The sequence below is a fragment of the Balaenoptera borealis genome (assembly GCF_965194805.1).
Source record: "Balaenoptera borealis genome assembly, chromosome: 2".
NCBI lineage: Eukaryota > Metazoa > Chordata > Mammalia > Artiodactyla > Balaenopteridae > Balaenoptera > Balaenoptera borealis.
In genome coordinates, this window is record NC_138867.1 from 92,872,023 (window position 1) to 92,884,746 (window position 12,724).

Consider the following 12,724-nt stretch of genomic DNA (forward strand, 5'->3'; position numbering starts at 1 on the left):
AAGTTAAAAGGATGGGGAAGAGCATACCTACCATGAGTGTCCCTGGCCCAACGGCCAAGGCAAGGGTATAGACGTATAACAGTTCTACAGGGAAATGAAAAATTAGGACTAATTTAATCTACCATGCTTCCTTCCATATGTGTATATTTATTTATCTACCCGTCCATCTATCTTACAAATAAAAGCATAAATATATACACATAAGCATTATATACTATACATATGTACACAGACATACAAACAAGATAAGCTAAAACTTGCAGCTGTGTGTCAAAATTCTTTATGAAACACGAAAATGAGATGGCATATGGAAACAAGGTGATCAACTAAAGAAGCTAATGTAATAGACCTGGTATAAACTGAGAAGGTTTTGGAGAGTGTTATGTGTATTGAAAAACATAATAAAGAGTAAATATAGAAGCATTTCAGGGACAGGAACAACAGAAATTTGATGAGAGATTGGATACTAGGGGCCAGGATGGGGGGAATTAGGGTTAAAATGGAGTGAATGAGAAGATATTAAAAATATCTACAATTCTGTGAGCCTAGGGAACTTGGGGAATCATACTAGCATTGAGCAGAAGGAATTGTGAAGAGTGACTGGAGAAGGGTTGGTCTTTTCATGGTTAGGTTTCAGGTATCAACAAACATCAAATTGGTCATGGTCTCCAGATGATTGGGTTTGGTGGTGTGTTGAGACAGGAGCACTAATTAGCTGTTCTTGTGACCATGGCCCAGTTCCTAATATCTCTTCCAGCTCTTAAATTCATAATCCTTTTACCTTTATTGAGACTTAGAGTTGGAGCAATCTGAACAAAGTATTTTCCCAAAGAGTTTAGAAAGAGAGAAAAGAACAAGATTTATATGTCCAGGGTCAGATGATGTCCTCCAGATAAATGTTCTTGGCCAGCATAGTGTTGTTGTTCTTGTTCCTTTTTTATTCTTTTTCTTTCCCTTTCTTTAACTTGAGAACCTGTAGGCTGAATATACTTCTCTAGTCCAGCCACAGACTCCAGCAACCCCTCTTGTCTTAAATCCACCCACTTCACACGTTTACATTAAGTCCTAGACCTGGAAGACATTTGGGATTTTGATCCCTGCTCTAAGGCTTAGGGTTTACTAATTGCTGGTGAGAAGGTGGAAAATACTCAAAGAAAATCAGGAAAAACTAGAGGTAGGCAAGCATTGAGTCATGAAAGTTGAGATTAAATAACATTTTAAAGAAGTACTAAAATTAGCTGATTGGTCCAGAAAGCTGAAAGTCAAGCTTGTTAAAATCTTTGTTGTTCTTTTACAATTTGACTAGATTTTCAACTCTGCCAAGAGTGGAAACAATATCTTTTCTATGTTCTGAAACTTTATCTTACAGTTAGGTAACAATGCTACCCTCTACAGGTGCTTTGTCAATTTCAAAAGAAAGAAAAGGAGGAAAGGGCATGGACAGGGAAAGAAAAAGAGAACAAAGGATTTAAAGTTGCCTCACTGTTCCAAATAATAATAGAGTTCTTGTCTAGAATAACCCAGGTAGAACAGATCTTTTCACACACTTAGCAGTTTTCCAGAAACAATGAGAAATGTGAAAACAGGTTTCCTACGTATGGATGTATTCAGGAAATACTCTTTTTTTTTCATTAACTATTTTCTCTAGCTTAAATGTCTCTCCTAACGAGCCGTTTTTCTGTTCAATCCCTTCTGTAGAAATGACTTGTTGATGGTCTGTCGCCAATTGAATATGGAAGAGTCTGTGGCTGAGATCATGAACCAACTGGGCGCTGATGAAAATGGGAAGATTTCCTTTCAGGATTTTACAAGGTGCCGCATGCAGCTCGTCAGAGAAATTAGGAAGGAGGAAGTAGGCCTTTCTGAGAAGTCAGACAATTCCTGTAAAAAGAAGAAGCTGAGGGACAGAATTGCTTCCTGGCCCACGAGCAGTGACAACAGTTTGGGTAGGTACAACCCCGTGACAGTTGATAATGCACCCTTATCCCCACTTCGTGACCTTCGTGAGACTGGCCTGCCCAGCCTGCTGCCTACTTGTCCCCAGGCTGTCCTCTGGACCACACTTGCCCTGGGTGAGCGCTTGCTAATCCCCCAGTTCTGTCCTGTGGCTTCCCAGTTCCTGGTTTACTGGTTTCTTTATTTTAGTTCTTCCATTTCCCAAGTGTAATAATGCACTCAAATAGCTATTGGGGAGGAAGGGCAAACTGGACGGGAAAGGTGGTAATTGCATCAGCAGGCCTCAGAAACTCTTTAGGGACTTCTTCAAAGCTTGGTTCAGATCTGCACAGTGAGGTTTTTAACCATTTCTTTTTTATTTGATGTGTAAAAATGTTTCTACAAACTGTTTTCCTGTTCCTAAGTATTATTGTTTCCTACTAATGCAAGATAAGCAACTAGAAAGAAAAATCTGAAAAATGTTGATAATTACTGAAGCTGAGTGATGGGAACATGGGGTTTATTGTACATATTTTTGAGAACTCAAATATACATATTTTTAGTATGTTTGCAAATTTTCAGAATAAAAAGTTTAAAAGAAAAGATGCATCTTAAAGGGATAGCCTGAACCAAGGGATACAGGAAGTATCTGAATTTTCTGCCTATACTTTAGGGAACTTTTTTTCCTTGGAAATGTCTCCTGGATCTCCCTCTCTGTTTCTTTCTCCGCTCTGTAGATCTAGTGGCAAGAAGCGAAGCTCCATGTTAATTGTCCATCATTTGTTAAATACATACTAATTAGCTTGGATGATTCTGTACTAACACACACACACACACACACACACACACACACACACACACACACACACACAGAGACATGCACACCCTGAATGGTGTTCTGGGCAGTGGAATAATTGGGAGCATTATTACTGAGTAATTGAAATAATAAAAATGCCCTCCTATCCCCTATGCCTTGCTATCTTAATGGATTCCATTTTAGCTGCAAATTAGATATCTGGTAATTCATATGCTCTTAGTGCAATATGTAGAAATATTTAATTTTTGAACTAACATTTTTCTGAGTATTAGTGTATGTTCATTATAAAAAAATAAGGAAAATAAGGCAAGCAGAAGAAAATAAAAATCATCCTTAATATCTTACCACCCAGAAATAACAACTACTCTTTACATTTCTCCCTCTCTTTCCCATATGGTGTGTGTATGTGTGATTTAATTGTTTCTTACATATTTTTTCACATACTTTCCATATAATTTTTTATCCTGCAGTTTTTCCTCTGCATTTTCCTCATGCTTTTAAATAGCATTAGAAAGAATGATTTGTAATGGTTGCATCATGTAAAATGAACACTAAGAATTGGTTTATTAAATGAAAGGATGAGTAGAATTCTTTTTGCTAAGCTGTATTTTCTAATTTTTCTGCCAAGAGCTTGGACTTCTTCTATAAGTACATAAGCACACACACATATATATATTTGAAGGGTTAAGTAAACTGTGGTATGTCTCAACAATTGAATACCATATAGCCATTAAAGTAATACATAAATGTGTATCAAATGTGTTTACAGAAGGAATACTTGTATGAAAAAAAATTATACTAACTGTTGAAAATTGTATTTTAATGTGTGGTGTTTATAAAATATCTTGAAAGGAACGGTTTTGATGGAATTGCTGCCCACATCTAATTGGTTTGACCGTCTCATAAGATTGCCCCAACTAAAGAAAGAGTTGAAAAACAATTCCTTTTTATCCTTTTCTATAACCACATACCCTTAGAGAAAGAAGAGGTAAGTGAGAGGAGGTGAATCATAAAACGTATCATGAACTGGGAAATGCCAGCACACATAAGACCATTTACCAATTTATCCTGGTAGTTACAGCTTCAGAGGCAGCTTATGTGAGTGGGAATCCTGGTTCTGTCACTTACTGCCTACACAGCACTAGAGAAGTTACTTAATCTCTCTGTATCTCAGTTTCCTCATTAAGTATAACATGAGAACAATTATTGTTATTTGGAGGAATAAAGAAGCTAATATAGGGCTTCTCTGGTGGCGCAGTGGTTAAGAATCTGCCTGCCAATGCCGGGAACATGGGTTCGAGCCCTGGTCTGGGAAGATCCCACATGCCGCAGAGCAACTAAGCCTGTACGCCACAACTACTGAGCGCTCTAGAGCCCACGAGCCACAACCACTGAGCCCGAGTGCCACAACTACTGAAGCCTGCACGCCTGGAGCCCGTGCTCCACAACAAGAGAAGCCACCGCAATGAGAAGCCCACGTGCCGCAATAAAGAGTAGCCCCTGCTCACCGCAACTAGAGAAAGCCTGCACACAGCAACAAAGACCCAACACAGCCAAAAATAAAGAAATAAAATAAAAATTTAAAAAAAATTTTAAAAATGAAGCTAAGATATATGGAAAGCACATGAAACGATGCCTGGCATAGCAAGATAAGCTATAAGCCCTAGATACAAGTTAAGTTAATATTGTTATTATTATTGCCACTCAGTTTTATTTCCTGGAGATTGTCACAGTTACACTCATGTTGGAAAACTACTTCCTATTCAGTCTAATGTGAATCAAATACATTTAAAAACCTATTATAATTAAACAAAGCTTTATGTGTTCAATCAGTCCCTCTCTTTTCTACATCATCAATCTTTCCTTCTGATTCTATATAGATAAACTCTAGTATCTCCCATCTTGAGGTCAGGAGAAGCCTTTTCTTGACTGCATGTGCCTTCTAACTACTGCCCCACTTCTGTGCTCCTCTTAACAGTTAAACTTTTGGAAGAGTCTGTCTACACTGAATGCTTATCTGTCCTTACGTCTCATTCTTCCTTCAGCCCACCCTTCCCAGCTCCAGTCATCAGCACTCCACTGACCCTGCTCTTATTGCTTTCGCATTGTCCGACCCAGTGGTTCCTCTTCTGTCCTCATCTAGATCTTTGGCATTGGCTCAGCTGACTACTCCTTCATTCAGCTGCAGTTTATTTTCCTGGACTTCTCAACACGATGTTCTCCTGGGTTTCTGCATACTGTTTTGGCTTCCCTCTCTCTCTGTCTCTCTCTCCCTCTCCCTCTCTTTCTTTTTTTTTACTCCTCTTCTCCTGGACCACTTCCAAATTTTGAGGTGCTTTGGAGTTACATTTTCTCCCTAGATGATCTCATGTGGTCTCATGATTTTAAATACTGTTTTTGTGCCAGTGACTCCCAAATGTATGTATCTAGCCCTGCCCTTTCCCTTGAGCTTCAGAATCAGGTAAAATTGACACATATTCCTGCATATCTTATAGACGACTCAACCTTAACATGGTCAAAAAGTATTTTTGATTCCCTTCCCTACCCTTCCTCCCAGGGTCGTTTCTGTCCCAGATATCCCCACCTAGGAAATATCACCATCCACTAGTTTGCTCAAGCCAGCAAGTCCCATTGCCTCTTTCGCCAGAGTACTTCCAGAATCTGTCCACTTCTTTGGCTCTCCTGCCACCACCCTTTTCTAACACCGTCATGTCTTGCCTTGGCTACTGAAAGAGCCTGTAACTGGCCTCCCTGATTCCTCCCTTGACTCCTTACATTTCATTCTTTATCCTGAAGTCAGAGTGGTCTTTTAACATTATGAAAACATGCTTAGGTCATTCCTGTGCCTACAGCGCTCCATGGCTTCCATATGAACTCAAATAAAGTCCAAATTCCTTACCGCAGTCGACCCTGTTCCCACCACTCTAAGTTGATCTCATAGCAATTCCCCTGACTTCTTTTGCAGGCTCCAGCCACACTGAGCTTCCTGCTATTCCGCTAACTTAGCAAATTTAGCTGGCCGCCAACCTTTGCCCTGGCTTTTTCCTCTCGTCTAAAACACTCTTCTTTCTGACCTTCTCTTTCTGACGTTCTCTTTGCATGGCTGACTCTTTCCTGTTATTCAGATTTCAGCTTAAATATTCCCTCTTTGGAGAGGCCTTTCCAAGCTAATGTAACCTCTTCTCATTTACTCTTTCACATGCCCTTATGCTTCAGACCACTAATTCTTATCTGACATTATATTATATGCTTACTTGAATACTTATTTATCCATCTCCCGCAGTGCAATAAAAGTTCCGCTAGAATACTGATGGCCTTGCTTGGGGTCCTGCTGTACCCCAGCACTTAGAACAGTGCCTGGCCCATGAGACATGCTCAGTGCATATTTGTTGAATGAATGAATGAGCAATGCACTGTGTTCATGCTCTTTTAGGGCTTCACAGAAGTGCAATGCATAGTTCCAGACACTAAGTGACTTACAGTTTAATTGTGGAGTCATAAGCACATGACAAATTAGGTAGCAGTAAGGTTTAAATTAGAGTCAGTGAAACTTGAGAGGCCATTGAATGGTGCAGAAAATAAGGTCCATAAGGAGATCTAAGAAATACCGTGAGCAGGAGTTTCAGGAAAGGGTTGAGATTTCACCTGTGACTGCATTGTGAAGAGAAGCAGAAAGAATGTTGTGCTGTTGTGAGAAAAGCCTGAGAAAAACTTAGGTTTAACAGTTAAGTGTCAGAAAGACTTTATTGCCAGCCCTAACATTTCACAGCACATCACAGCAGGGAGTCGAGTTGACAGAAAAAGACCTGTCAAAACATTACAGGCTCTACTTGGAAGAGGAGTTTCGATAGATTCATTTTTCCCAAATGTTTTCCTCAGAACACTGATTTCAAGAGATGCTCATAAATATTATGGGAAGAAAGAATTTCTTCGACAAATAACATTTGAAAACTTTGGGTTAAATTAGATGAAGAGTTTACTTCCAGACATCTCGGAGTCTTTAATGTGCTAATGTTTCCTGTGAATCTCCAGAAGAATAAAATACATAGAATTCCCCACATTTAATTGACCTTAAACTTTTATTTACAAATCTTCTCTTTGACCTTTCTCAAATATACTTTGGGGAAATATTAAGATATCTGATCAACTAAATCATAATAGATTTTTGTATCATTTTATGTCATTTTAGAAATAATATTCAAAATTTTTTGTCTTTCAGGCAACAGCTATATAAAATTTAATAGTTATAGCAAAAATAAAAAAGGTTAAAAATTACCAATATTTACTATGCACAAGGCAATTTTCTAGGAACTTGTATTATATGCTAACATGATAAATCCCCAGGTTCACCACTGAGTTGCTGTGGGACTTAGGCTACATTCCTGATTACTCTGAGCTTCACTTCTCTTATCTCTAAAAGTAGAGTAGTAATACCTGCATTGTAGGGTATGTGGAAGGACTTAGTGGGATATCACTTGTAAAGTTCTTACACAGTGCCTGTTCACATTAGGTTTTCAATAAACAATAACATTACTTTAATTATCATTATCATCTCTAATCGTTGCCACTACATTCCAGGTTTAGAATAGAACCCTCCTTATGTAGAGGACATTGAGGCTCAGAGAAGTTCAGTGATTTGCTCTAAGCCACAGAGCTACTAAGGAGTTGAGAACACTAAGACACCACTTATTGAAAGAGAGAATTCTTGGAGTCCCCTGCAACTTTTGCTTAGAAACTTCATCTTCATGACCAAGATGCAAACTAAAAAGAACACTGCCATCCAGAGACCACTTCCAGCAATTGCAGACATGTGGTGCCCAGGGTCTTCAGGAGGGATCTGAGGACAAGGCCTGTTAGAGAAGCCCATCTCTTTGGCAGCAAAGTGACAGCATGCATTATGCCAAAATAGTTACAAGGTTGTGTGTGTGCTACCTAATTTCCCATTGGAAAATAAATAATCTAGATTCGTTATAATTATTTGTAATTTTCATTTTAAAATTTTGTGATTAAAAGCTTTTCATTTTGGGGGGGGAAGGATAAATTGGGAGATTGGGATTGACATATACACACTACTATATATAAAATAGATAACTACAACAAGAATGGGCTCTTTCTTCCCATAATATGACTAGGTGAAGGAAAATGCAATAAAATATGATTTAAAGGGAAAAAAAATAATAAAATAGATAACTAATAAGGACCTACTGTATAGCACAGGGAATGCTACTCAAAACTCTGTAATGGCCTATATGGGAAAAGAATCTAAAAAAAGAGTGGATATATGTATATGTATAACTGATGCACTTTGCTGTACACCTGAAACTAACACAACATTGTAAATCAACTATACTCCAATAAAAATTAAAAAAATTTTTTTTTCATTTAAAAATTTTTAAAATTTAAATCACATAAAAAATTGTGATTTAAATTTTTTTTTCAATTTTCTTTGTGATGGGGGAAGACTCTGGAAATTTAAAAATTTCCTAGCATTAGGTATTTATGTATGTTAGCAATTCCAACAGAGCCTTTATTCAAACGTGCCCTTTTAAATAAACAGTTTTTTACTTCAACTAAGCTGTGAACTTTAGACATGATTTCTACATATTCCTGTCAAATGTGTGATTTATGTGAAAGAGGTACTGCTTCAGGGTGATGACCACTAAAAAAAAAAACGGCTGAATTGTCTGCGGAGAGCTGATATGAGCCTGCAAGCTTGCCTAATGAGGTCTGTGCTTTTCATATCTTTGGGAGCACTTGTTTTTCTTCCTTTGGTCAGGTCTCATAGAGCCCAAGAACTTATTTGAATCAAATCCCCATGGTTTTAAAATATTGCTTAAGACAGCAGACATTAAAATCTGCTAATTAATGCAACTAAATTTAATTTATGCTAAGATTAGAACACTGGGCACAGTTTCCAATAACCTGTATCTTCAAAGATGCTTTATTGGCCTTTCCTTGATATATATTCCCACCTGATGTGTCAGCTTCATTAATTACTGCTCTGATAGTGCCCCTGTGGTCCAAAAGGAGCATATAAAGTACTGAAGTTTCTTGGAGAAACTAATAGGAAGAATTTTCCTTAATGGAACTCAAAGTAAAAAGTTAGATCAAAGAATACATAGTTAGACAGGAAGGACTCCAAACCCCACAAGTCTGAGGAAGGAAATGTAAGGAGATATCCTGATTCCTTGGCACATTTAAAGAGACAAGCAACCCCCTGAATTTTGGTTTAGTATCTTGCTTTTAAAAAATTAAAACTAAAATTAGTTAATATATGCAAAACCTGTCTAGTCCTGAAACATCCCAATTTTTTCAGAGTAAATGGTACTCTTAAATATTGTTGGGGTTTTGTCTATGTGTATAAATATTTTTCTAAACTCTTAAAACAGGTTAAATTAAGTGAGACAGAGGGCATTTTCCAATTGAGCTGCATTGACACTGGTATGTAGAGTTATGGCTGGTAAATTTAGAGAATCAAATGTGGTTTAAGCCCTCTATGGACTCTGGATGAGAAATTAATAATTAACACAGAGTCTTTTAAATAAAATCACTCATTGAGAGTGATTCATTGTTAAAAATACTGCCCAGTGAGCATAAAACCAGACTAAAGTCACAGCAGTTTTTAGCCCAGTTGAAGTTTTCAAGAAGTTTGTTTTTTTGTTGGTGGTACTGGTAGTTTTTTACATACTCTAAGCCTTATGTCATAGGGTTAACAATATGTTTATTTAATTTATCCTACCCCTAGAGGCTTCTAAATTCTTTAAATAATAGGTATCATGTTAACGTTCTTCTGTTGCATACTGAGAACACTGTCAACAACTGTCCGTAGATTGACTGTTTTTAGAGTTAATTTGGGTAGATTTAGTTCTTGATTAACTTAGTCCACTTGTATCCCTTTTTATTCATCATTGTCCTTCCTGGCCTTGAGCAGTTCCTAACACCCACTGATTCACCTGTTCGTACTTCTCAGATTAGACGTGCCATGGTCCAGATCTGGGTCTTCCTCCTCATCCTCTGAATTACTGCAGTTTCCTTCTAACAGTTCTTTTTGTCTAATTCCAGTTGATGCTGCTATGACTTCCAAATATTTTAAATACGTACTTATGGTAAAAATGCACTGATTCTCTCTTGTCTACTTAAGAGGCTCTCTGAACTCTTTTGGATGTCAAGACTCCTTACCATCCAGTGGGCTCATCCTACCTTACTCCATCTTGTTCCCCATTATTTCTTCACATGGACGCTTAGCTTCAATAATGCTGGCCTTCTAATTGATATATTCTCCTTGAGCCTACGTATTGAGTTTTGTTCCTTCTGTACTATATTAGTTAGAGCTTTTTGGTGACAAGCTGCAAACCCTCAACACTAATATTTTGAAGGAAAAGGGGAAGGGGAGAAGGAGAGGGAGGGAGGGGAGAGGGAGAAGGGAGGAAGGAGAGAGAGAGAGAGAAAATGTGAATATATTGGAGGATCTAGGCAGTTAGATCTAGCATGAATAGCTCCAGAGATTCAAATGCCATCAGTCTTCTTCTCTCCCTGTTTCAGCCCTTTCCCTCAGAAATAGCTTTATTCTCAGGCTCCTTGTTGTGGCCTACAGCAGCCCCAGGATTACTCCCGTTCTGTTGAGTAACTACAAGAGAAAAGAGTGATTTTTCTCTTCACAGCAGCTCCACAGAAATCCTGGAAATTGGTCTCATTAGGTCTTCTTGGGTTATAAACCTATCCTTGAACAAGTCTCTGTGGCCAGAAGAATGCAGTGGTCTGATTGGCCAGGCCTGGACCACACACTCAACCTATAAGATTGGAGTGGAGTTGTTTCTATCCACATCATATGGACTGAGAGTTGAGGAAAGGAGGGAGGGAATCAAGGTGCCGTCACCACAAGAAGAGTAAATGGATGCAGGGCAGGTAAAAAGAGCAGATGGCCACCACATGGCCCTATGTGTAAATCTTGCCTCCTATCTTTTCATTCAATATATACTCTTGCAATCCTCAAAAGGCTTTAATAATGCTACATTAAACTGACATGTGCACATATATTTTGCAACTAGGAGATTCACGTGTGTCTTGTCATAAAACCAAATTGTAAAAATTTTAATGCATTCTGTTTTTTAAATGTGCTTCTATTATATCCTATGCCTATCCATCATTGTAATTATGAACCATCCTGTGTTATAATTGTACATTTATATTTCTTTCTTCTCAACTAGATTATGTATCCTGGGTGAATAGCAGAGAGCCTCACACATGCCAAACACTGGATGAACGTTTGATCAATAAATTAACATATCAATGAGCAAAACTGTTTGGTACTCATAGTACCTAGTCTTAGGTTTAGTAACTATTTGCTGATTTATTGTCAGTCTTCAAAGCATGGGCCTCTTTCTTTGAGGTAAAACTATTCCTTTCAAATAAGACGTGTGTTTGGACCTAGGCATTTTTTTAAAAGGAAGTTAGTCCAAGTAATGAGTTACAAATCAATCTTTTCAAGACTAATTTTTTCCTTTAAATCTATTCTTATCTCGAGGTTATAGTCTCAAGCTGGATATAATAAAAGTACCAGAACATTGAGTTCATTTCAGCTAGTATCTAGTAGGTGCCTTCACTGTGACACTTGCTGCTAAAGTGACAAAAGAAGGAGAAGGTTTGCTGTCCTTGATTGAAGAATATGGCCACAATATTTTGCAGCTCTTTTCCCACGCCCCTTGAACCTAGGGTGGCTTTGTGGTTTATTTTGACCAACAGAATGTGGCAAGAGTGAAATTGTGCGAGTTCTGGAGCCTAGGCTTCAAAATGCCTTGCAGCTTCCTGCTTCACCTCTTGGAACATTCCTGCAACCATGAAGGGAAGTCCAGGCTAGACTAACAAATGGTGAGAGACCACACAGAGAGGCCCAGCCAATATCCAGCATCGAGGCCCTGCCAGTAACCAGCATTGAGGCCCCAGACACATGAATGTGCACATCATAGTTTCTCCAGCCCCAGTTGAGCTACCAGATGACTGCAAGTCACATTAATGATCCTAGGTGAGATAAGATGGAGAACTGCCCAGGTGAGCCCAGCCCAAATTGTTGACCCCAGAATCACAAGAAACAGTAAGTTGCAGCTGTTTCAAGCTACTAAGTTTTGTGATGGCTTGTTACATAGCAGTAGATAAGTGATATATATATAGGGAATTACCCTTAAGAAGTTTGTGAAAGTATTATGAATATGAGGAAAGACAAAAGACCCCAAGCCATCTATAAATTAATTGCAACCCCTATCAAAATCCCAATGGCATTTTGCACAGAAATAAAAAAAAAAGAGGCTAAAATTCGTATGGAACCACAAAAGACCCCAAACAGCCAAAGCAATCCTGAGAGAAAAGTACAAAGCTGGAGGCATTGTACTTTCTGATTTTAAGCTATATTATAAAGGCATAGTAATCTAAACAGTATGGTAGTGGTATTAAAAACAGACACATAGACTAATGGAACAGAATCAAGAGCTGAGAAATAAACCCACGCATATACAGTTAACTAATACTTGACAAGAGAGCCAAGAATACTCAATGAGGAAATGATAGTCTCATTGATAAACGGTGTTGGGAAAACTGGATATTCACATGCAAAAAAATGAAATTGGAGCCCTATCTTATACCACTCAAAAAATTAACTTGAAATGGGTTAAAAACTTAAATGTAAGATTTGAAACTGTAAAACTACTAGAAGAAAACATAAAATTTCCTTGATACTGTCTTGGCAATGATTTTTTTTAATATGACAACTAAAAGCACACGCAACAAAAGCAAAAAATAAACAAGTGGGACTGCATCAAACTTAAAAGTTTCTGTACAGCAAAGAAACAATCAGCAAAATGAAAAGGCACCCTACAGAATGGAAGAATATATTTGCAAACCATCTATCTGACAAGCAGTTAATATCCAAAATATGTAAGTAACTCATACAACTCTATAGCAAAAAAAGAACAAACTATC

The 12,724-nt window shown here is 38.0% G+C and overlaps 1 protein-coding gene across 1 annotated transcript in view; it reads left to right on the forward strand.

The window, feature by feature from the left end:
• Positions 1 to 12,724, forward strand: part of MCC (MCC regulator of WNT signaling pathway) — a gene marked incomplete at its 5' end in the record, with an annotated part of 423,545 nt that overhangs the window by 66,727 nt on the left and 344,094 nt on the right. The window contains one exon of the mRNA XM_082375453.1: positions 1,699 to 1,946. Coding sequence (XP_082231579.1) covers positions 1,699 to 1,946 — 248 coding nt within the window. The remainder of the gene's footprint in view (positions 1 to 1,698; positions 1,947 to 12,724) is intronic.